We start from the raw sequence: 26116 nt of genomic DNA on the forward strand, positions 1-26116 counted from the left end.
TGATTTCCTTAATCTCGTCTATAACCCATGTATCCTTCAGCATAAGGTTGTTTAGCTTCCATGTTTTGGTATGGGTATGCAGGTTCCTGTTGTTATTTAGTTCAACTTTATTCCATGATGGTCTGAGAAGATGCAAGGAATAATTTCTATTTTTTTAAATTGCTGAGGTTAGATTTGTGGCCTAGGATGTGGTCGATTTTGAAGTATGTTCCATGGGCTGATGAGAAGAATGCATATTCAGTTTTTTTGGGATGAAATGTTTTGTAGATGTCTGTTAAGTCCAGATGTTGAATGGTTGAGTTTAAATCTAAAATTTCTTTGCTTAGCTTCTTTTTGGAGGATCTATCCAGCACTGCAAAAGGGGTGTTAAAATCTCCAACTACTATGGGAGTGGAGGAAATCGAGTTGCTCATGTCTTTTAGAGTTTCTCTTATAAATTGAGGTGTGTTGTGGTTGGGTGCATAAATATTAATAATGGAGATCTTATCATATTGAGTATTACCTTTAACAAATATGAAGTGTCCATCCTTATCCTTAATTATTTTGGTTGGTTTAAAGCCTATTGCGTCTGCGAACAGAATTGCAATGCCTGCTTTTTTCTGCTTTCCATTTGCCTGGAATATAGATGACCATCCCTTCACCTTGAGTCTATATCTGTGTTTTAATGTAAGATGCGATTCTTGGATCTGGCTTGAGTTTTTGTATCCAGTCCACCAACCTATGCCTCTTTAGAGGACAATTTAAACCATTCACATTAATTGAGAGTATTGATAAGCCTTTCGAGAGACCGGTGGACATTTTTAATCCTTTTGCGACTGTGGAAGTTGGAATTTGATCAAAAATTTTTTGGGTAGGTTTACTTTTGTGGTGGAGAATTATGCTGGTCTTTATGGAGGATAGGTCTAAGAATGTCCTGGAGAGCTGATTTAGTTGTGGCAAATTTCTTCAACATGTGAATGTCGTTGAAGTATTTAATTTCTCTGTCATAAATGAAGCTTAGTTTAGCTGGGTACTGGATCCTGGGTTGAAAGTTATTTTGTTTTAGGAGATTAAAAGTCAATGACCATCCTCTTCTAGCTTGAAAGGTTTCAGCAGAGAGATCTGCAGTTATTCTGATATTCTTCCCCTTGTAGGTAATTGTTTTCTTTCGTCTGGCAGCTTTCAGAATTTTCTCCTTCATATTAACTTTAGTGAAATTGATTATGATGTGTGTGGGGGATGTCTTATTTGGGTTGAGTTGTGCTGGAGTTCTGAAACTGTCTGCTATCTGAATTTCGGAATCTCTTGGCATATATGGAAAGTTCTTCTTCATAATCTCATAGAGAAGAGACTCTGTGCCTTGTGAAGCCACTTCATCACTTTTGGGGATCCCTATAAGACGAATATTGGTTTTCTTCAAATTATCCAAGAGCTCTCTGAGAGAGTGGTCTGTTTTTGCTCTCCATTTCTCTTCTTCTTTGAGGGTTTGGGAGCGTTCTAAAGCTTTGTCTTCAATGTCAGAAATCCTTTCTTCTGCTTGCTCCATTCTGTTACTGAGGGATTCTACTGTGTTTCTCAGATCTTTGAGGGATGCAACTTCTTGTCTCAATGTGTCGAAATCTTTGGTCATTTGGTCTTTGAATCCGTTGAATTCTTGAGATAACTTTTGGAATTCTAATTCGATCTTATTTGCTATCCAGATCCTGAATTCAATTTCTGACATCTCAGCTATTTGTTTGTGCATGGGGTCTTGTGCTGTTTCTGCCCCATTGATCCTTGGGGGAGTTGATCTACTCTGATTATTCATATTGCCAGAGTTTTTCTGTTGATTTTGCCTCATGATTGTTTTTCACCATTGCCTCTGGCTGTCCTCAGAGTTGGGGAGGTGTCTCTCCAAGATTAGACCCCAGTGGGATCACTCTATTGTTGCTGGATCTTTGTAGGGAGTGACCCTGTGTAGTTCCTCTGGGGCTGCTGTAGCTAGGGAGTTCTGGTTGTGGAAACAGCTCCGGTTTGTGACACACCCGGATCCAGCAACAGGGCTCGGGGTGGTGCGCACGGTTCTGGGAGTGCCAGGTGACCAGTGACTTTGGCACAAAGAGCCCAAGGGTCCAGCAGTCTCTGGCCAGGAGAAGAGCTCTGCACAGAGGCAGGGAGGGCTCCAAAGGGCACGCAGCTACCAGAGTCCCTGTCCAGATGAACAGGCTAGTGTGGAAGTTGGGAGGACACAGGAGGGAGGACGCAGGGTTGCATGGCTCCCGCAGTTCCTGGTCAGGGAACGTGGAGGCCCGGTGGGTGCGGGTCACCAGTCGGGGGTCACTGCACAGCTCTTATGGAGGTCTGGGTGGCGCCAAGCCCAGGAGTTTGAGGTTGCTATGAGCTGTGACATCATGGCACTCTACCCAGGCAACAGCCCAAGGCTCCAATGTGCCCAAACCGTCTCACTCTGCCCCTAAGGATTAAAGCTGTAAGGCAGCTCAGTCCCCGCCTTTAGGCTGCTCAGTCAGTAGGTTACTTTGACCCGCCTAATCCTTGCTCTGAGACCCTGAGGGCAGAGCTTGCCGGGGCAGTTCTTTCACAATGGCTCCTTGCGCCCAGCTCAGTGCCTCAGTCTGGGGCCCCAGACAATGCCCAAAGTTCTCCACACTCCTGTTCAAGCTCTCCCCAAGGCAGTTCAACTGAGTGCCAAGTCCAAGAACACCGAAACAGTTCACAGGTAAGGCCTTTCCGGTTTGCAGTCTCACTGCTCCTTGTACTTACAGTTGCTGGCGTGATTAGGTTGATCAAACACACGCAACCACTTGCCAGTTTTCCACTGTTTTTGTCCTCCTCTTGGGGTCCGAAGTCCCTTGCTGGCTCCCTGTATCCTCAAAGGGATAATTATAGGCAGGTCCCACCAGCCAGAGATGCCTGGAGTCTTGTCTCCCCAGACTCGCTGTTCCCAGTTGTAGGGAAGCTGTTACTCCATTGCCATCTTTTTTTTTTTTTTTTTTTTTTATTGTTGGGGATTCATTGAGGGTACAATAAGCCAGTTACACTGATTGCAATTGTTAGGTAAAGTCCCTCTTGCAATCATGTCTTGCCCCCATAAAGTGTGACATACACTAAGGCCCCACCCCCCTCCCTCCATCCCTCTTTCTGCTTCCCCCCCCCATAACCTTAATTGTCATTAATTGTCCTCATATCAAGATTGAGTACATAGGATTCATGCTTCTCCATTCTTGTGATGCTTTACTAAGAATAATGTCTTCCACTTCCATCCAGGTTAATACGAAGGATGTAAAGTCTCCATTTTTTTGATGGCTGAATAGTATTCCATGGTATACATATACCACAGCTTGTTAATCCATTCCTGGGTTGGTGGGCATTTAGGCTGTTTCCACATTTCGGCGATTGTAAATTGAGCTGCAACAAACAGTCTAGTACAAGTGTCCTTATGATAAAAGGATTTTTTTCCTTCTGGGTAGATGCCCAGTAATGGGATTGCAGGATCGAATGGGAGGTCTAGCTTGAGTGCTTTGAGGTTTCTCCATACTTCCTTCCAGAAAGGTTGTACGAGTTTGCAGTTCCACCAGCAGTGTAAAAGTGTTCCCTTCTCTCCACATCCACGCCAGCATCTGCAGTTTTGAGATTTTGTGATGTGGGCCATTCTCACTGGAGTTAGATGATATCTCAGGGATGTTTTGATTTGCATTTCTCTAATATATAGAGATGATGAACATTTTTTCATGTGTTTGTTAGCCATTCGTCTGTCATCTTTAGAGAAAGTTCTGTTCATGTCTCTTGCCCATTGATATAAGGGATTGTTGGCTTTTTTCATGTGGATTAATTTGAGTTCTCTATAGATTCTGGTTATCAAGCTTTTGTCTGATTGAAAATATGCAAATATCCTTTCCCATTGTGTGGGTTGTCTCTTTGCTTTGGTTATTGTCTCCTTAGCTGTACAGAAGCTTTTCAGTTTAATGAAGTCCCATTTGTTTATTTTTGTTGTTGTTGCAATTGCCATGGCAGTCTTCTTCATGAAGTCTTCCCCCAGGCCAATATCTTCCAGTGTTTTTCCTATGCTTTCTTTGAGGATTTTTATTGTTTCATGCCTTAAATTTAAGTCCTTTATCCATCTTGAATCAATTTTTGTGAGTGGGGAAAGGTGTGGGTCCAGATTCAGTCTTTTACATGTAGACATCCAATTCTCCCAACACCATTTATTGAATAGGGAGTCTTTCCCCCAAGGTAAGTTCTTGTTTGGTTTATCGAAGATTAGGTGGTTGTAAGATGTTAGTTTCAGTTCTTGGTGTTCAATTCGATTCCAAGTGTCTATGTCTCTGTTTTTGTGCCAGTACCATGCTGTCTTGAGCACTATGGCTTTGTAGTATAGACTAAAATCTGGTATGCTGATGCCCCCGGCTTTATTTTTGTTACTAAGAACTGCCTTTGCTATACGGGGTTTTTTCCGGTTCCATACAAAATGCAGGATCATTTTTTCCAAATCTTGAAAGTACGATGTAGGTACTTTGATAGGAATGGCATTGAATAGGTAGATTGCTTTGGGAAGTATAGACATTTTAACAATGTTGATTCTTCCCATCCATGAGCATGGTATGTTCTTCCATTTGTTAAAATCCTCTGCTATTTCCTTTCTGAGGAGTTCATAGTTTTCTTTATAGAGGTCCTTCACCTCCTTCGTTAGGTATATTCCTAGGTATTTCATTTTCTTTGAAACTATGGTGAAGGGAGTTGTGTCCTTAATTAGCTTCTCATCTTGACTGTTATTGGTGTATACAAAGGCTACTGACTTGTGGACATTGATTTTATATCCTGAAACATTACTGTATTTTTTGATGACTTCTAGGAGTCTTGTGGTTGAGTCTTTGGGGTTCTCTAAGTATAAGATCATGTCGTCAGCAAAGAGGGAGAGTTTGACCTCCTCTGCTCCCATTTGGATTCCCTTTATTTCCTTGTCTTGCCTAATTGTATTGGCTAGAACTTCCGGCACTATGTTGAATAGTAAAGGTGACAGAGGACAACCTTGTCTGGTTCCAGTTCTGAGAGGAAAAGCTTTCAGTTTTACTCCATTCAGTAAAATATTGGCTGTGGGTTTGTCATAGATAGCTTCAATCAGTTTTAGAAATGTGCCACCTATGCCTATACTCTTCAGTGTTCTAATTAGAAAAGGATGCTGGATTTTATCAAATGCTTTTTCTGCATCTATTGAGAGGATCATGTGATCTTTATTTTTGCCTCTGTTAATATGGTGGATAACGTTTATGGACTTGCGTATGTTAAACCAGCCTTGCATCCCTGGGATGAAGCCTACTTGATCATGATGAATGACTTTTTTGATGATAAGCTGTAATCTATTGGCTAGGATTTTGTTGAGAATTTTTCCATCTATATTCATGAGTGAGATTGGTCTGAAATTCTCCTTTTTGTTTGGGTCTTTTCCTGGTTTTGGTATCAGGGTGATGTATGCTTCATAGAATGTGTTGGGGAAGATTCCTTCTTCCTCAGTTTTTTGGAATAATTTCTGCAGTACAGGAATAAGCTCTTCCTTGAAGGTTTGATAGAATTCTGGAGTGAAGCCATCTGGACCAGGGCATTTTTTGGTTGGAAGCTTTTTTATTGTTTCTTTGATCTCAGTGCTTGAAATTGGTCTGTTCAGGAGGTCTATTTCTTCCTGGCTAAGTCTAGGGAGAGGGTGTGATTCCAAATATTGATCCATTTCCTTCACATTGTCAAATTTCTGGGCATAGAGTTTCTGGTAGTATTCAGAGATGATCTCTTGTATCTCTGTGGGATCAGTTGTTATTTCCCCTTTATCGTTTCTGATTGAGGTTACTAGAGATTTTACTTTTCTATTCCTCGTTAGTCTGGCCAATGGTTTATCTATTTTATTTATTTTTTCAAAAAACCAACTCCTTGTTTCATTAATTTTCTGAATGATTCTTTTGTTTTCAATTTCATTGATCTCTGATTTGATTTGGATATTTCTTTTCTTCTACTGAGTTTAGGCTTAGATTGTTCTTCTTTTTCCATTTCCATAAGATCTCTTGTGAGATTGTTGACGTGCTCTCTTTCTGTTTTTCGAATGTAGGCATCTAAAGCGATGAATTTTCCTCTCAAAACTGCTTTTGCAGTATCCCACAGGTTTTGGTAGCTTGTGTCTTCATTGTTGTTATGCTCAAGGAAGTTAATGATTTCCTGTTTTATTTCTTCCTGCACCCATCTGTTATTCAACAGAAGATTGTTTAATTTCCGTGCCTTTGGGTGGGGTCAAGCATTTTTGTTAGAGTTGAGTTCTACCTTTAGTGCCTTATGGTCTGAGAAGATACAAGGTAAAATTTCAATTCTTTTGATTCTGTTGATATTTGTTTTGTGTCCCAGGATATGATCAATTTTGGAGAATGTTCCATGGGGTGATGAGAAGAATGTATATTCTTTATCTTTGGGGTGGAGTGTTCTATATGCGTCTATCAAGCATAGTTGTTCTAGGGTCTCATTTAAATCTCTTATGTCTTTGTTTAATTTCTGTTTAGAGGATCTGTCCAGCTCTGTAAGAGGTGTGTTAAAGTCCCCTGTTATGATGGTATTGTCAGATATCATATTGCTCAGACTGAGTAAGGTCTGCTTCAAGAATCTGGGAGCATTTAAATTGGGTGCATAAATATTTAGAATTGAAATGTCTTCTTGTTGTATTTTTCCCTTGACCAATATAAACTGACCATCTTTGTCTTTTTTGACTTTAGTTGCTTTAAATCCACATGTATCTGAAAATAAGATTGCAACTCCTCTTTTCTTCTGAATTCCATTTGCCTGAAAAATTGTCTTCCAACCCTTGACTCGGAGCTTTAATTTGTCTTTTGAAGCCAGATGTGTTTCTTGCAGACAGCAAATGGATGGCTTGTGTTTTTTAATCCAGTCAGCCAATCTATGTCTCTTCAGTGGGGAATTCAAGCCATTAACATTTATGGAGATAATTGATAAGTGTGGTAGTATTCTATTCGTCTTATTTGGTGAGACTCCATTGCTTAGTTTTATCCTTTGCATCAGTGTGGAGGTTAGGTTCTGTCCTTTGATTTCTGAGATCTTACTTTGCTGCTGATCCATTGTGGTGGTCAGTGTGCAGAACAGGTTGAAGTATTTCCTGTAGAGCTGGTCTTGTTGTGGCGAATTTCCTCAATGTTTGTATATCCGTAAATGATTTGATTTCTCCGTCAATTTTGAAGCTTAGCTTGGCAGGGTACAGAATTCTGGGCTGAAAATTGTTCTGTTTAAGTAGATTAAAGGTAGATGACCATTGTCTTCTTGCTTGGAAAGTTTCATTAGAGAAGTCTGCGGTCACTCTGATGGATTTGCCCCTGTAGGTCAACTGGCGCTTACTCCTGGCAGCTTGCAGAATCTTTTCTTTTGTCTTGACTTTGGACAGGTTCATCACAATGTGTCTTGGAGAAGCTCGGTTAGAGTTGAGGCGACCTGGGGTCCGATAGCCCTCTGAAAGCAGTGTGTCAGAATCTTTGGTGATGTTTGGGAAATTTTCTTTTATAATATTCTCTAGTATGGCTTCCATTCCTCTGGGGCATTCTTCTTCCCCTTCTGGAATTCCTATAACTCGTATGTTGGAACGCTTCATAAAGTCCCATAATTCTGACAGTGAACGTTCTGCTTTCTCTCTCTTCTTTTCTGCCTCTTTTACTATCTGAGTTATCTCAAAAACTTTGTCTTCTACCTCTGAAATTCTTTCTTCTGCATGGTCTAACCTGTTGCTGATACTTTCCATTGCATCTTTAAGTTCCCTGATTGACTGTTTCATTTCCTTCAGATCTGCTATATCCTTTTTATATTCTTCATATCGTTCATCTCTGATTTGATTCTGTTTTTGGATTTCCTTTTGGTTATTTTCCACTTTATTAGCAGTTTCCTTCATTGTTTCCATCATTTCTTTCATTGTTTTCAACATGTGTATTCTAAATTCCCTTTCTGTCATTCCTAACATTTCTGTATAGGTGGAATCCTCTGCAGTAGCTACCTCATGGTCCCTTGGCGGGGTTGTTCTGGACTGGTTCTTCATGTTGCCTGGAGTTTTCTGCTGATTCTTCCTCATGAGTGATTTCTTTTATCTGTTTCCTTGCCCTAATTTTCCTTTCACTTCCTCTTGCTCTTTAAGTTCTTGTTCCTGTGGACTAAGGGTTACAGGACCAGAAGGGTGAGAAGGTTGAAGAGCAAAAAAGGGGATGAAAGAAAGGAGAACCGAGTGATAAGAAAAAAAAAGAAAGATAGAGAAAGGAGAGGGGGTGGGGATAAGGAATATTGACAAAAAGAAGAGAGGCACAGAAAGAGGGAGACAGGGCAATATAGGTGTACAGTAGGGTACTTTGACACAACCTTAAAAAACCCCCACCTTCTGGGGGTGGCCAGTGGGGTGGTTCCCTTGAGGTCAGCAGCTCTTTGCTAACCTGATCAGACACAGTACCCCACCTCCACCAAGTAGAGAGGAAAGACAAAAATGCTATAAATCAAACCAAAACAAGCAAACAGAAAACTTTATGGGGATAAAATTGGGTGAAAAACCAAGTGATAGTGGTAGAAACACTAGCAAAAATGAAGTTGTAGTTATTAAAAAAGGCAGCAATGGGAAATTATAATTAAACCAGTAAAATTGAGAAAGAAAAAGGGATCTGTATGGAAAAGATTGAAATTAAAAAACAAAAAACATCAACAACGTCAAAATAAACAAACAAAAAAAAAAACACAACCAAACAAAAAAAAAAAAAAAAAAAAAGAAAGAAAGAAAAAAAAATACACAACCAAAAACAAAGCAGTTTGTATATGTTATTGAATATTGTCTGGGCAACACGTGGTCTTCTGGGGTATGAGATGTTAGTCACAGTTCTGATACGACTGGAGGCTGCTGATTTCTCAAACCTCAGCAGGTAGACACCCTAAATCTCTCTTCAGCCCACTTAAAAGGCACTTTGAACTTGTAAACTTGCTGAGCAGAAGCTTTCCCAGCTTTCTCGCTGGAATCGCTGCTGAAGTGGCTATCCACTTACTCAGTGTGCCAAAACCGGTCTCACTCTGCCCCTGAGGGTTAGGGCTGCAAGGCGGCTCAGACCCAACCCTTAGGCTACTTGGTTGCTGGGTTACCAGCTCCCACCCGTTTCTAGCTCTGCGACTCTGAGGGCGGAGCTTGCCGGGGCAGATCACTGACAATGGTTCCGTGTGACCCACCACCAAACAGTTTTAGCTCCGTCTGGCTCAGCGGCTCAGACTGGGGCCCTAGACAACGGCCAAAGTTCTCCGCCCTCCCGCTCAGGCCTTCCCCAAGGCAGTTCAACTCAGTGCCAAGTCCAAGGACATCAAAACAGTTCACAGGTAAGGCCTTTCTGGTTTGCAGTCTCGCTGCTACTGAACTTACAGTTGTGGGCGGGTTTAGACGGATTGAACACACGTGACCACTTGCCGGTTTTCCACTATTTTAGTCCTCCTCTTGGGGTCCAGAAGTCTCTCGCTGACTCCCTGTATCCTCATAGGAGTGATGGTAGGCAGATCCCACCAGCCAGAGATGCCTGAAGTCCTATCTCCCCAGACTCACGGTGCCCAGATGCAAGGAAGCTGTTACTCGGCTGCCATCTTGCTCCGCCTCCTCCATTGCCATCTTTAATCTCTCTCCTGATTTCCTTCTTAATCTCATCTTTGACTATCATTTAGCCTAAGGTTATTTAGTTTCCATGACTTTGTTTGAGTATGAAGATTCCTGTTGCTGTTGAGTTCAACTTTTATTCCATGGTGGTCTGAGAAGATACAAGGAATAATTTCTGTTCTTTTAAATTTGCTGAGGTTAGACTTCTGTCCTAGGATAAGATCTATTTTGGCAGATGATCTGTGAGCTGATGAAAAGAATGTATATTCAGTTTTATTAGGGTGAAATGTTCTGTAGAGGTCTGTAAAGTCCATTTGTTCTAGGGTCAGGTTTAAGTGTAATATTTCTTTGTTTAGTTTCTTCTTGGAGGATCTATCCAAAACTGTCAAAGGGGTGTTAAAATCTCCAACTATCATACTGCAGGAAAATATCAGATTGTTCATATCCATTAGGGTCTGCTTTATGAATTGAAGAGCATCCTGGTAGGGTACATAAATGTTAATTATCAAAATCTCTTCATGTTGGGTGTTTCCCTTGACAAATCTGTAGTGACCTTCCTTCTCTTTCTTTATCTTTGTTGGTTTAAAGCCAATTGTATCTGCTACTAAAATTGCAACCCCTGCTTTCTTCTGGTTTTTATTTGCCTGTATTATACAAGTCCATCCCTTCCCCCTGAGTCTATTTTATCTTTTAAGGTCAGGTAATATTCTTGTGTACAGAAGATATCCGGTCTGAGTTTATGTATCCAGTCAACCAGCCTGTGCCTCTTTAGAGGACAATTTAAACCATTCACATTAATTGAGAGAATTGATAAGCCTGGTTGTGTTTTGGGTGTTATGATTTTTGGATGTCCAGTGGACATTTTTAATCCTTTCACCACTGTGGAAGTTGGCTTTCATTCAAAAATTTCTGGGTGAGTTTACTTTGTAGTTAGAACATTGTGCTGGTCATTGTGGAGGATGGGTCTGAGAATATCCTGGAGAGTTGGTTTGGTTATGGCAAAAACATGTGTATGTCATTAAAGTATTTGATTTCTCCATCACAAATGAAACTCAGTTTAGCTGGATACAGGATCCTGGGCTGGAAGTTGTTTGTTTTAGGAGATTGAAGATCAATGACCATCTTCTTCTGGCTTGAAATATTTCAGTTGAGGGATCTGCAGTTATTCTGATACTTCTCCCTTTGTAGGTGATGCTTTTCTTATATCTGGCTGCTTGCAGAATTTTCTCCTTCATCTTCACTTTGGCAAAGTTAATCACAATGTGTCTAGGAGATGCTTTATTTGGATCGAGTCTGTTGGAGTTCTGAAACTGTCTGCTATCTGACGTTCTGTGTCTCTGGTAGTGCTTGGGAAATTCTCCTCCATAATCTCTTGGAGGAGAGCATCTGTACCTTTAGGACCATCCTCTTCTTTTTTTGGAATTTCTATAAGACAGATGTTTGATCTTTTGGAGTGATCCCACAACTCTCTCAGGGAATGATCAGTTTTTGCTGTCCATTTGTCTGCCTCTTTGAGTGTTTGGGAATGTTCAAAAGCTTTGTCTTCAGTTTCAGAGATCCTTTCTTCTGCCTGGTCAACTCTATTACTGAGGGATTCTACTGTATTTTATAGCTCCTTAACTAACTTTTTCATTTTCTTGAGCTGTGCTATCTGTTTTCTCGTTATGTCCATGTCTTTGGTAATTTGGGCTTTGAATTCATTAATTTCTTGTGACAACTTTAGAACTACTCATTGGAATTCAATTTCTATCTTTTCTTCCATTCTATTTATCTTATTTGCAATCCATATTCTGAATTTGATTTCTGACATTGCTGCCATTTGTCTATGCATGGCATCTTCAGTTGTATCTCCTTTGTCATTTCTTGGGGGGAGGGGTTGATCTACTCTGGTTATTCATGTTGGCAGAGTTCTCCTGTTGGGTCCACACCATGTTTATTTTCCACCATTTGGTTATTAGAACTGGTAGGGTGAGATTGAATTGGGGTTCCCAGGTAATAGAGATAGCCCTTTACCAAAGCACTAGGCTTTGTAATTGTGGCTTATCTCCTACAAACTTACAAAGGCCCCTTTCAGAGTTTTGGCCAGAGATTCTGAGGACCTATTTGGTGAGATAGCAGAAGTTAGCTCTGTTTTGATATCAGCCAACCTGTACCCTATCCTACGAAACCACAGAATTAGGTTTAAATCTCTACTGTGAAGAGATACAAACAGCTGTGGTACCCAGCCCCCACCCTTCAGTTCATTTACAGAACTTTGAAGGTCAACCTCAGAATGTCCCCGAGTGGACAGCCCCAGACACGGGTCAACTAAATTGACTCAGGCAGTGCAATCCCTGCTCAACAGAGAGGGAGTCAAGGATTTCTAATAGCACAATTGGAGTCAGGGATCCACACTCCCGCCCACCAGACTCAGTCTACACAGTTGTCTGCTTCTCTGCTCACAGGCCCATTTGGAGCCCGGGGCCACGCCCCCACCCACCAGTCTCAGTCCACTACCTGGCAAGCCTCTGTTCACAGGCTCTGTTGGAGTCAGGGCACCAGGCCCTGCCCTCCAGTCTCAGTCCACATCCAGCTAGCCTCTGCTTGCCAGACCAGTTGGAGTCAGGGTACCACACCCCTGCCTGCCAGTCTCTGTCCATTGCCTGGCAAGCCTCTGTTCACAGGCTCTGTTAGAGTCAGAACACCACACTCTGCCTGCAGGTCTCAGTCCTCACCCAGCAAGGCTTTGCTCACCAGCCCCACTGGAGACAGGTGACCACGCCCTAGCCCTCAGGTCTTGGTTCACACCCAGTAAATCATTGCTTGAGGGTTCTATTAAAATCAAAAGGCCAGGTCATTGCTCTCAGGTCTCAAGTCTATGCTTGCAGGTCCAGCAGGGGTTGGGGACCAGCCCCGTCTGCTGAACTCAGTCCACATGGGGCCAGCACTCTTCTGCTGTGGGTGCCATCAGAGCCAGGGGTTTTGCACTGCATACTGCTAGATACAGCCTGAACTGAGGGTCAACACCACCATTGTCCAGGCATAGTCATAACCAGGGGACTGCTCCTCCTCCCACTGAGTGTCCTTTCCTTCCCACACCCTCTTTCTTCCCCTTTAGTTACAGATTCCATCCTGATGGGTGGAGGTCCACACTATGTCCAGATCTCTCGGGACAAGACCAAACACTCTGTGCTCTGCAGGGGGCAGAACTTCAGACCGCCATGTGAGGGGGAAAGGGTGGACTGGGAGTTTGGACTTGTGGGGGAAAATATCTGTTTAGTTTTATGCCTGGCGGAGTGATGTCTAGGTTTATATGAGGGACCTCCCTGGAGAAAGAGACCTGGAATTTAGCAGCCCTCTCCAGTGAGGTAAAATGAGAGGTCTTTTGTTCCCTGCTCATTCACAGATAGCCTGCAGAAGGCCTCCTGCTTGGGGAAGGGGTTTCCCATCTTCTGGTCAATAGGCTTTTTATCTGTAATTTGTTTGCCTGAATGTTCTTCCTGGGAGTTACAGCTTGCCGTGCTTTCTTGGCTCAGCTCCCCACCTTTGGCTTCATAGAGTCTGATTTCATCCAGTTTTTCTTCCCCTGCTTAGGAGCCTCTGCTGTGGGTTGCTACCAGTCAGCCATCTTCCCAGAATTCCAATAAACAAATAAAATGAGAAACTGGGTCTCAATCCCATGTCTATTTTTTTTTTGTAGAGACAGAGTCTCACTTTATGGCCCTCGGTAGAGTGCCGTGGCCTCACACAGCTCACAGCAACCTCCAACTCCTGGGCTTAAGTGATTCTCTTGCCTCAGCCTCCCAAGTAGCTGGGACTACAGGCGCCTGCCACAACGCCCAGCTATTTTTTGGTTGCAATTTGGCCGGGGCCAGGTTTGAACCCGCCACCCTTGGTATATGGGGCCAGCACCTTACCGACTGAGCCACAGGCACCACCCAATCCCATGTCTATTTGACTCCAAAGAGGGTGCTGTTAACCATTCATCTTTAACTAAAAGATTCAAAATATTTGAGTTAGAAATATGTACAATTCTAGTAGAATAATTATATAATAATACTGTTTATTTTTGACCTTTAAGAAAAGATATACTTTATACATTACCTTATTTGATTCCCACACAATCTTGTGAGTTATTTAGGGACCTTATTATGATTCTCATTTTTATAAATGAGGAATTTAATACCTGGAGTGATTATATTACTGGATCAAGGTCAAAAGGCAAAACCAGGCCTTTTATCTCCAAAAATAATGTCCAAATCCCACCTCCTAACATAGACTGTGTTCCTTGGAAGCAGAGTAACTCTTTATGTCCAAACTCAGGTACTCTAACACTCATTTAAGGCAGCTCCATAAGGATAGAGATGTTTAGGAAGAGTATTCAGAGATAAGGTGACAGGCTCTGTATTATGCATCAGTAAGAAAGGGATTGTTCAATAACCTAAGTCAAGGTAAGGACCCTGAAAAGAAGAGGAAGTGAAGATTAGATTGAGTGGAAAAGGTTCAAGAGTATACCATTTCAGAAAAGTTTTGCCAGGAGGATGTTAGAGGAACAAGCATAAACGTATGTATTGATACTAGACAAGGGGGAAAGATTGATAGAATGTTCTCTCCCCTTGAACTCCATTCTGTTCAACCCTAAACCTCTATACTTTCTGATCAGTCACTGTGTATTCGCTGAAGAAATGTTTCTACCATTTGTTTCCCTTTAGATTCTGGCACCAAAATGAGCCCAATTTTTCTGGAGAGCAGTGTGCTACAATAGTTTTCTGGAAACCTGGAAGATGGGGCTGGAATGATGTTTTCTGTGACAGTAAGAGGCAATCAATATGTGAAATGAAGAAGATTCAGTTATGAGCACTGCTACCATTAAAACTGGGACCTATCATGAAATGATAATTTCTTTTTATAAGTTGCATGTAATCCTTGAGTGCATTGGATGCTTGTTTTTCCATCCTGTGATACTTTACTAAAGATAATGTTTTCCAACTCTATCCAGGTTAATACAAAAGATGTAAAGTCTTCATTTTTTTTATGGCTAAATAGAATTGCATGGTGTACATATTAATTCATGGATTGATGGGCACTTGTGTTGTTTCCACATCTTGGTGATTGTGAATTGAGCTGTGATAAACAATCTAGTGTAAATATCCTTTTGATAAAATGATTTTTTTTTCTTCTGGGTAGATGTCTTGTAATAGGATTTCAGAATAAAAATGGAAGGTCTATTTTGAGGTCTTAGAGAATTCTCCATACTTCTTTCAAAGAGGCTATATTAGTTTGCAATTTCACCAAGAGTATATAAAAGTGTTCCTTTCTCTCCACATCCATGCCAGCATTTGCAGCTATGGGACTTTGTGATGTGTGCTAATCTCATTGAGGTTAGGTAATATATCAGGGTGGATTTGATTTACATTTCTCCGATATTAGAGATGATGAGCATATTTTCATATGTTTCTTTGGGCATTCATCTGTATTCTTCAGAGAAGGTTCATGTCTCTTGCCCAGTGAATATAAAATACTTTAAAACAAATTGCATAATTATTTAATAAATATTGAGCTTACTAGTGGGTGTATTTGTGCATGTTGTACAATATATGATAAAAATTATGTCATTCTTTTCCATTGCACTGAAAATAGCATAATATAAGAAAAAAAGGAACCCACTACCTAAACTGAGCCTGGCTTGATTCCTGTTCAAGGTGTCTGGCAGTAGGAGGCAGCAGCCTATGAAGCACTAAGCAACTGAGGAAAGGGTTGAGAAGCTGATAGCACCTGGACTCATATAGCAACTTGTACAGTTTTTGCTATGACACATATGCAGATTCTAGCATATTTTTCCACTTTGAGTAGAAATTTGGATAAAAATTTTTGTAGGTTAGTTTAGCAAATATCTGGATATTGAGACTTCATATAGAAAGAAATACCTGCATTTTAAAGCCTCAGATTAAGTACATACAATATTAGAATTATTACTCGTAGTTGGCAAATTACATTTTTTTTTTTTTTTTTTTTGAGACAGAATCTCAAGCTGTTGTCCTGGGTAGAGCGCTATGGCATCACAGCTCACAGCAACCTCCAACTTCTGGGCTTAAGCGATTCTCTTGCCTCAGCCTCCCAAGTAGCTGAGACTACAGGTGCTCGCCACAATGCCCGGCTATTTTTTGGTTGTAATTGTCATTGTTGTTTGGCAAGCCCGGGCCAGATTCAAACCTGCCAGCTCTGGTGTATGGCTGGCGCCTTAGCCGCTTGAGCTACAGGTGCCAAGCCTAGCAAATTAAATTTTTTAATCATTATGAAGTCACTTTCTTTAACTTGAGTAATGCTTTTGGCTTTACTTTTTCTCCTGATATTAAAAAAGATGCACTAAAACAAATAAAAAATATATACTGAAAAATGAAACACAACTTTAGCTTAGGATGAAGGAGAGAAGGGGAGAGAGAGGGGAGGGGTGGGGGTGAGATGGATAGTAGGGGATAGTAGGGGGACCACACCTATGGAACACATTGCAAGTATAATTTGGATCTAACATGTGTAGAACACAAATGTCCTAATGCTATAATTGGGTAAATGAGGTGAAAGCTATGTTGATTAGTATGATGTAAGCACTCCAATTTGTACAAATAATCAACACATTTATGAAAATGGCATAAATGTATTTATGATCTATGTACAAAAGACTTAATAAAAAAAATAATGAACCTAACTCCAAAAATAAATAAATAAATAAAATTTAATCTTTACAGTTAAAAATATATATATACTAAATTTCTTTAGGTTAATATTATAACGTATTTTCTCTTTTTATCTTTCATTATAGTTTTGATTTTTTTGATCTTTATGTTTTATGTGTGCTACTTAAAAAAAACATATAGTTAAATTTTTAAAAATCCAATATGGCAATTTATCTTTTAGGTTAAAAATTTAATCTATTTACTTGTATGGTAATTCTCCATGTATATAGTTCTAAATCTATCATTTTACTATGTGGTTTTTCATTTCCTCTAGCATGTTCTATGCTAGTTTTTCTCTTTTTACTTCCTGTGTTGTTGTCTTCTTTCAGATTGGTTGTTTTTGAAATTATTATTTTCTATCTCTGTTATTTTGGAAGTCATACAGTTTTTGAGTCATATACTTTCAGTGGTTACTCTAGATTATAACATGTAGCAATAAACTGAAATCTAATACTGACTGATGCTTTTGCTGTCCTCCTGAAAAACATAAGACTCTTAGAACATCTTAGCTCCATTTGCCACTTCTCTTTCTTACAAGCTATTGTTGCCATGTATTTTAACTATATTTTCTTTATTCCTTACAAGTTTTATCCTACTTACTTATACAATGTCCATATATTTATTCACAGTCATGTATTTACCATTTTTATTCCTCTTCACTCATTCCTGAATCTCAACTGCCATAACTAGAATCATTTTTCTTTGGTTTAAATAACGATCTTTCTTTTTCTTTTTTCAGGTAAATTTCATGTCAATTTTTATTTTTATTTGTCTGAAATGTTTTGATTTTATACTTTTTTTTTCTTTTGAGACAGAGTCTCACTATGTCAGTCTCAGTAGAGTGTGGTGTCGCCCTTGGTAGAGGGCTGTGGAGTCACAGCTCACAGCAACCTCCAACTCTTGGGCTTAAGTGATTCTCTTGCCTTAGCCTCCCAAGTAGCTGACTACAGGTGCCCGCCACAATGCCCGGCTTTTTTTTTCTTCTTGATGTAGTTATCATTGTTGTTTGGGAGGCCCGGTCGGTTTCAAACCCAGCCCAGCTGTATATGGCCTGTGCCCTAGAGGCTGAGCTACAGGCACTGAGCCGATTTTATACTTATTTTGAAGACAATATTTGCTAAATATGTACTTCTCTATTGATGATTATTTTCAGCTTGAAATTACCATTCCATATCTTCTGGGTTCTGTAATTGCGCTTAAGAAGCTAGCAACTCAATGAAATTTTGTTTTTCTGAAGGTAATTTCCCCTTTTCTCTGGCCTCTTTAAAGGTTTTCTTTATCCTTTTTCTTCTGCAAGTTCATCATGATTTTTCAAGTTAGAAATTTATTCCCTCTTTTTCATTCTGTTTATCCCTCCCTCCCTCCCTTTTTTTTTTTTTTGTTTTTTTCAGTTTTTGGATAGGGCTGGGTTTGAACCTGCCACCTCTGGCATATGGGGCTGGCGCCTTACCCCTTTGAGCCACAGGTGCCTCCCCCTTCATTCCTCTTTTCTCACTTTTTCTTTTTCCTCCTCCTTTTTCATCTTCTTATTGCCCCCCCAATCCGGTTCATAGTCCACTGCTCAAGAGTAAGCCAATACACTGAGACAGCAGGTGTTAACAACAGAGAAAGGTTTTAATATAGCAGGCACCAGGCGAGGAGATGGAAGGAATTGTTCAAATCTATCTCCTTGAAAATTTGGAAGAAAGAGTTAAAATCCCTTGGTAGCAAAAGGCTAAGTATTTGGGTCTGCTAATTGGTCTGGTTCATGGGGGAACCATAGGGGTGGAGAAATTATCTTCTTTTCAGAGTCAGTTCTTAGGTGAGGGGTCACAAGACCAGTTGAGTCAGTTCCTTGGTATGAGCCACTGATCTGGAGAATCAGCCATTCCACTGGAATGTGGGGCCTGGAAGATATCTCAGAAACTATCTTTAGGTTTTGAAAAGGTGATATTATCTATGGAGAAAGTTGAGAATCTTGGGTAGCGCCAGTGGCTCAGTGAGTAGGGCCCCCGCGCCATATACTGAGGGTGGCGGGTTCGAACCAGGCCCCGGCCAAACTGCCACACACACACACAGACACAAAGCCAGATGTTGTGGCGGGCACCCGTAGTCCCAGCTACTTGGGAGGCTGAGACAAGAGAATCGCCTAAGCCAAGAGCTGGAGGTTGCTGTAAGCTGTGATGCCACAGCACTCTACTGAGGGCGACAAATTAAGACTGTCTCTAAAAAAAAAAATCTTTATGATGACTAGCTATGTGACTCCAAAGTAGCAATTACAGAGAAGTAAACAGCAGGACAGTGGCTGACTAGTGTTATCTTTAGCTAGGCTTAGGCCTATGCCTTGGCAGAATTTAGGTTCCTACAATCCCTTTATTGATTTGTAAAGGGCAGTTTTAATCTTATTCTGTGTGGGAGTCTTTGAGTTTCCTGATATGTGAATTGATGTCTATCTTCAGTTTTAGAGAGTCCTCAGCTGTTATTTCTCAAAATTTGCTTTTTCTTCCTTCTCTATTTCTTCTTTCTCTTGGAATTGCATTTTAATACATGTTAAAAACTTTCTATCAACTCTGTTCCGTATTTCTTTCTCTTCATTTGTTTCCTATGCTTTATTCTTTTTTTTTTTGTAGAGACAGAGTCTCACTTTATGGCCCTCTGTAGAGTGCCATGGCCTCACACAGCTCACAGCAACCTCCAACTCCTGGGCTTAAGCGATTCTCTTGCCTCAGCCTCCCGAGTAGCTGGGACTACAGGCGCCCACCACAACGCCTGGCTATTCCTATGCTTTATTCTTGATAAGTTTTCTCTAACATAACTTCAAGATCTTATTTATTTTATTTTATTTTTTTGGTTAATCCCTCCATTGAACTCTCACTTTTAGTTGTTATATGTTTTTAATTTTAGGATTTCTGTTTTTTTAACATATTTTATGTTACTTTTTATAATTTCATTTCTCCTGAAATTGTTGATCTTGGCTTTTATCTTACTAAACATAGTCAGCATAGATATTTTATACTATGTGATGGATAATTTCAATGTATTTAAAGAAGTTCCTATAGGTTTATTTCTTTTATTTTTCATTTATATTTAATATAGGCCTTATTAAGTGTGCCCAATATTTAATTTGAAACATAATTAAAGTCCAGGATTCCCTTAGCTTCAGATACGTATCAGGAAAAATAGATATTTGGGAGATGCTAGATATATACTGTATCAAGTACCTAGAAATTATATCTGCATACTGATTTTTGTCCTTTTCTTTGAGAAAACTTTTTAATATGCCATCGAGAATATCAGTAGCCTTTTTGAGATGAGCAAATACTCTCAGGACAAGGTGACCCCAAATATTGGATTCAGTCTCTAGAGTTCTTGCCAGTCTGATCTTGGGCAAGTAAATTTCACTTGCCAGGACCAGCATACCACACACTAAAATTTTTTTTTCTATTTTTTATTTTTAATTGTAATAAAATACACAAAACATAAAATTTACCATTTTAATAGTTTTAAAGTGTCTGGTTCATTAGTGTGCTAAATACTTTCACATTGTTATGCAACTAATCACAAGAACTCTTTTCATCTTGCAAAACTGAAATACTACAAATATTAAACAATAATTCCCCAGTTTTCCCCACCTCCAAACTCTGACAACCACCATTTTACTTTCTGTTTCTATGACTTTGACTATTCTAAATACCTCGTCTAAGTGAAATTATACAGTATTTGTCTTTTTTTTTTTTATGTCACTGTGGGGTCACAGCTCACAGCAACCTTAGACTCTAGGGCTTAAGTAATTCTCTTGCCTTAGCCTCGAAAGTAGCTGGGACTATAGGCATCCACCACAACACCTGGTTATTTTTGTTGTTGCTTTTAGCAAGCCCAAGCTGGTTTCAAACCCTCCAGCCCCAGTGTACGTGGCTGGCACCCTAACCACCGAGCTACGGGAGCTGAGCTAGTATTTGTCTTTTTATGACTGACTGAATTTAGTGTAATGTTTTTGAGTTTCATCCCAGTTACAGCATTTGTCAGAATTCTTTTCCTTTTTAAGGTTCAGTAATATTTCATTGTAACATATGAGTGTAACCAGAGCAACTAGTGCGCCAGTTTATTTTCAACAATAATCCCTCCCTTGCTTTTTTCCTTTCTATACATACGATTAATTACATGTTTACTTGAGAATTCCCAAGGCTGATCTTGAAGCAATCTAAGCATAAAGCAGAGATGGTGCCTTTTGATTGGTGCCTTTTGAGAAGAAGTTAATGCATGGTTAATCCATAATCTGACTCCTACAGAGGTGATGCCAACCAGACGTTCAGGTGGTCCATTACTGAAGATAGTCATCAGAGGACATCAAGCGGACTGCACCCTGTGTCAGTCCTGCACATAATTTCCACATTACCTCCCCTCCTACTCCCTGATAGCTCCTTTAGCCAACCTACGAAATTGAGATGATTCTTTCAGACTTGAGCCCAACTGTCTCCTCAAGCTGCTGGAACTTGAATAAAAACTGTTTTCTTTGCATTAGCCCTCAGTTCTCATGTCTGGCTTTTTAGGTGGTGAGCAGCCAATGTGATTTTCAGTAATATGAATATGCCACAGTTTGTTTATTCATTCATCCATTGATGAACACTTGAATTACTTACACCTTTTGGCTTTGAGTAATGCTGCTATGAACATAGGTGCATAAGTATGTCTTTGAGATCCTGCTTTCAATTCTTTTGAAAGCAGGTACATAGTATAGGTATGTATGCTTTTGATACATAGTATCAGAAGTGGAATTGCAGAGTCATACGGAATTTTATCTTAAAATATTTGAGAAACCACCATACTATTTTCCATAGCGGCTGTACCATTTTCCATTCTCACCAACAATACATTAGCCTTCCAATTTCTTCATATCCTTCCCAACATTTGTTATTTCCTGTTTTTAAAATTGTAGCCTCCTTAATGGCTGTAAGATTATATTGCATTGTAGTTTTGGTTTGTATTTCCCTAATGATTTTGTTGAACACCTTTTCACATCCTTGATAGGCATTGATATTTTTAAAACATTAAAATAATACATCTAATTTAGCTTCTAATTTAGCATCTAATTGTCTTCCTCAGAATGGTTAGGCCTATTTACCTGGGTCTGAAAGTTAGATAACTTGATACTTTACTGGGACATAAAGATACTTTGAACTTTCCCATAATGGGATGAGTAATGATCTCCCAAAGATATCCACATCCTAATCCCATGAATTTATGAACGTGTTACTTTATATGGCAAAAGGGACTTTGCAGATGGGATTAAGTCAAAGATTTCAAGATGGGGAGATTATCCTGGATCATCTGGTTGGGCCCAATGTTATCACAAGGGCCTCATAGGAGGAAGGTAGAGAGCTATTTGAAGATGCTACACTGCTGAGAGAAAGGGATCATGAGCCAAGGAACGCAGGTGGCCTCTATAAGCTGACAGGCAAAAATGGATTCTCCTCTAGAGCTCCAGAAGGAACATAGCCCTGCCAGCCCATTCTAAATTTCTCATCTTCAGAACTGTAAGATAATCAATTTATGCCGTTTAAGCCACTAAATCTGTGGTTTGTGAGAATTGCATTTGGACACTAATATACTTTTTTAAAATTTTGGCCTGAGTTGTCAAGAGTTCAGCTGACCTGACAAAAGAGGTGAGCTGTCAGTTCTCGGAATAGTCAATTAAAATAACAAATCAAAATGAAGTAACTGCAGCCTTGAGTGAGCAAGAGGGTAAAGCACAGAAAGCGTCAATTTTGTTCTATTTTCCATGGAACAGCGCACCAACTGAGGGTTCTGTGGGTCATCCCAGGTATGGGGACATCTCACTTTTAAAAGACCCTGGAACAAAAGGATTCTGTAGTTTTATGGACCCTGGGTTGGAGGTGGGGGATTCAAGGGGTAAAAGCTGGGACTGGAAAACTACAGGAGACTGAGTCAGGATGGGGAAAGTATCTTCAAGGGATGCTTCCCCCAATAATGAAGCCTCAGCAAAAGCACCTAAAGATGACCTTAGCCAAAGGCCCCAGATACAGAGACCTAGGAATAAAAGCTTTTAGGACAGGAATGTAAATATTCATAAGTTCATGGCCAGCCAAAGAATTCTTGACTGTAACTTTTCTTACAGATTGCAGTGCATTGGCTGTTCCATCGTCACTAGTTTAGACATGAACTAGTGACTTTAGAGCAGACACAGATCTGGTGTAGGAGGAGCAGCTTTCCCTCATGAGGCCTGCTAGGTAAACTTAAGAACTTTGCAACTGCCTATTGGTTGGATCTGAAAAATTATACATTATACATAGTTTTTTTTTTTTTTTTTTTGGTCAGAAGCTGGTCTCCTCAAGTTATAGTGGCTATGTTGTGTCATTGTGAACTCTGAGTCCTGGATAATAAAAATTGCTGATGAAGAATTCTTTTTTTTTTTGAGATAGAGTCACCCTCGGTAGAGTGCTGTGGCATCACAGCTCACAGCAACTTCAAACTCTTGGGCCCAAGTGATTCTCTTGCCTCAGCCTCTCAAGTAGCTGGGACTATAGGCACCACCACAGTGCCTGGCTATTTTTTGGTTGCAATTGTCGTTGTTGTTTAGCAGGCCTGGGCTGGGCTCGAACCCGCCAGTGCCCTACTCACTAAGCTACTGGTGCCGAGCCAGGTGATGAAGAGTTCTTACAGTAAAAGAATGGGAATATCTCCTGTTAGACATAAAAATATGTACACTTATTTGTGGGAAGTTTTATTTACTTCCCATTGTAGAGGCTAAGGCCATAGGGTTTCTAAAGATTCACTGAAAATCATGGACATGGCTGATTAATAGGAGAAAAGGCATACAAATATATTTCATTACACAGGAGACTTCAGAATGAAAAGCCAACCCCTCAGTGGGGTATAGAAGCTTATATTCCATCTTGAGGTTACAGAAAGAATGTGGTCTGAGAGCATGGCCAAATACCCAGGGATGGTGGTAAATCAGGTTTTAGTGGCAAGGCAGGTTATGTGAGGGAGAGAAGAGGAGGCTCGGCTAGCAAAGCTGGTCTTATTATGTAGAAGAAACCTGACAGGTCTCAGCCCTCAGAGAGAATGTCTCTTTGCAGAACTCTAAAGGTGTCGGTTAATCTTTCCTAGATCTGGACAAGGGAAGGGATACTGCATTAATGTAGATTCTCCATAGATCTATAGATGAAAATCTCCCCCACAAAAAACAGCCTTGTAGGCTTGAAGCCTGTAGCACAGTGGTTATGGTGTCAGCCACATACACCGAGGCTGGTGGGTTTGAACCTGGCCCAGGCCAGCTAAACTATAACAACTGCAACAAAACAAATAGCCAGTGTTGTGTGGGCGCCTATAGTCCCAGCTACTTGGGAGGCTGAGGCAAGAGAATCACTTAAGCCCAAGAGTTGGAGGTTGCTGTGAGCTGTGATGCCATTGCACTCTACCGAGAGCAACATAATGAGACTCTGTCTCCAAAAAGAAAAACGGCCTTATAAAGCTACTTCAAAATATGTCAAAGACTGATATTTTGGGGTAAAGTATTTTGATTTCCTTTACCATTCGAATAGAAAGCTGATTCTGCAGCAAGCTGATTCTGTAATATGCAACAAAAGAAGTTAGTATCAGAGCTGACAAAGCATTTGCTTCCCAAACCAATTCTTCCCAATCATGTCTTTAGAAAAAGCTTGGCTTTTCAACCAATTGCCAACTAAAAGAATCTTTGAGTTGTAAGCTGCTGCTTTGAGATGCCCTGCCATTTGAAGTTGAACCGTGTATATCTTTTATGTATTGATTTCTGATTTTACCTGTAATTCCTGTCTCCATGAATGTGTAAAACCAAACTGTAACCCAGCCACTGCAGGGGCACTTTCTCAGAACCTCTTGAGACTGTGCTCCTCTGGCCGTAGTCTCTCGTGTTGAATCAGAATAAATCTCTTTAAATATTTTGGCAGAATTTGGTTTTTCCATCATCACTAGTTTAGACATGAACAGCAGGTACACAATGGCCCTTCTTGGATATTAGTCCTAGATGTTTTGGCACTGTCCCAGTAGAGAAGGCTTGATATATCTTCTGCAGGTGAGAAGTGTCTCAACATGGCTAGATCACAATTCTCCCAGTTCAGTGTATGTGGATTCACAGTAAACATAAATTGATTTAGCAAGAAAATGAAAAGTCAATATTTATTGTACCTTTGGGTGTTTTTACAGAAATCCGTATTTCATGCATACTTTTAAATGTTTAATTTATGATACTAGAATGTTTTTAGGTATAGTTTAAGTCTCTAGTTAGCATCCTGTTATTCTCAATTCAGACTCTTGAGCAAGAAAATCTAATCTTCTCTCTAGTCAGCAGACATATATCTTTATTGAGGAATCCAGACTTATTTTCCTAGAAACTCTGGGTAATTCAATTTATTAATGCATGGACTATGCTTTAAAATAAGCAGACATATACATCAGGAATGAACTCACCCTTTTAAATAGGTCAAGCCACAAGAAACAGCATTCACTGTTCAAATAATGTATACTTCCTTTTTCTACCACGCTTGCTTGTTTAACTTGGAGGTTCTCACACAGTCTTTCATTTTTGCACTTAACACCTGATCAGAGTCAAAAAGATTCCCTGGTGGCGCCCATAGTTTAGTGGGTAGGCCATTGGACATATACACTGAGGTTGACGGGTTCGAACCCAGCCTGAGCCAGCTAAAACAATGACAACAGGAACAAAAAAAATAGCCAGGCATTGTGGCAGGTGCCTGTGGTCCCAGCTACTTGGGAGGCTGAGGCAAGATACTCAATTAAGCCTAAGAGTTTGAGGTTGCTGTGAGCTGTGACACCACAGAACCCTACTGAGGGCGACAAATTGGACTCTGTCTCAAAAAAATAAACAAACAAAAAAGATTCCCTGCTGGCTCCATTTGTGACTTGAGGCCACATCAAGTTCGCTCTCACTTTATATTAATTTGGCAAACTGTTTATAATTTTATGTGGCTGACGTTTAATTTTTATTTGCACTTTGCTTTCCCTCATGTCCTTAGCTTTGCCCCTCCCCTCTCAGCACCCAAAGTACAGATCAAGAGCATGAAAAATAAGGAAAAAAATAGGTCTCCACTTCCAAGATTTGGAAAAGATATTTTTGGTCTTTTGCCTAGACCTTAAAATTTTCTTAGATCTTTGGTTTGTTTTGTCCCCCATCACCAAAAAAACCAGTAAACTGAGACTGGTATTGTAGAACCCATTCTTTCTTTTCCCTGTCTAAACAGTTGATCCCATTGAAGACTGATGGGATACATTCCAGCTTGTTTCTGGGTTTAAATTTGATCAGTAACTATTCTTCCATTTGAAAACTTTCATCCAGATGAAAAACTTCATATTCTGTAATTTTTTATTTTATTTTTATTTTTATTTATTTATTTATTTTGTACAGACAAAGTCTCACTTTTTTTTTTTGCAGTTTCTGGCCAGGGCTGGGTTTGAACCCACCACCTCCGGCATATGGGGCCGGCGCCCTACCCCTTTGAGCCACAGGTGCCGCCCATTTCTGTAATTTTTTTATGTATATGGAAAACCACTGATTTGAGAATGAGCTGCAAACAATGGCTTAGGAAAGGAGAAAGGGCCCATAAATTAGAGATTCTCACCAAACTACTAACAGAGGAACCTGCTTCTGACATCTCAAAGCTCCACTGTCATTGTATTGGTATTGAACCAGGAAAAAATAATAAAATATTTTTCCAACATGTGCCTCATTCTGGCCTTGACTCAGCAAGACTTGTTATGACAATTGCAAGAACTATATTTTTGCAAGCAT

The 26116-nt window shown here is 40.2% G+C and overlaps 1 protein-coding gene across 1 annotated transcript in view; it reads left to right on the plus strand.

The window, feature by feature from the left end:
- The window catches only part of CLEC6A (C-type lectin domain containing 6A), a 41978-nt gene extending 25497 nt beyond the window's left edge, over positions 1-16481 (plus strand). The window contains exon 6 of the mRNA XM_053557737.1: positions 14308-16481. Coding sequence (XP_053413712.1) covers positions 14308-14452 — 145 coding nt within the window. The 3' untranslated portion in view covers positions 14453-16481. The remainder of the gene's footprint in view (positions 1-14307) is intronic.
- Positions 16482-26116: the final 9635 nt, after the last annotated feature.

Source organism: Nycticebus coucang, chromosome 12, assembly GCF_027406575.1.
Source record: "Nycticebus coucang isolate mNycCou1 chromosome 12, mNycCou1.pri, whole genome shotgun sequence".
Lineage (NCBI taxonomy): Eukaryota > Metazoa > Chordata > Mammalia > Primates > Lorisidae > Nycticebus > Nycticebus coucang.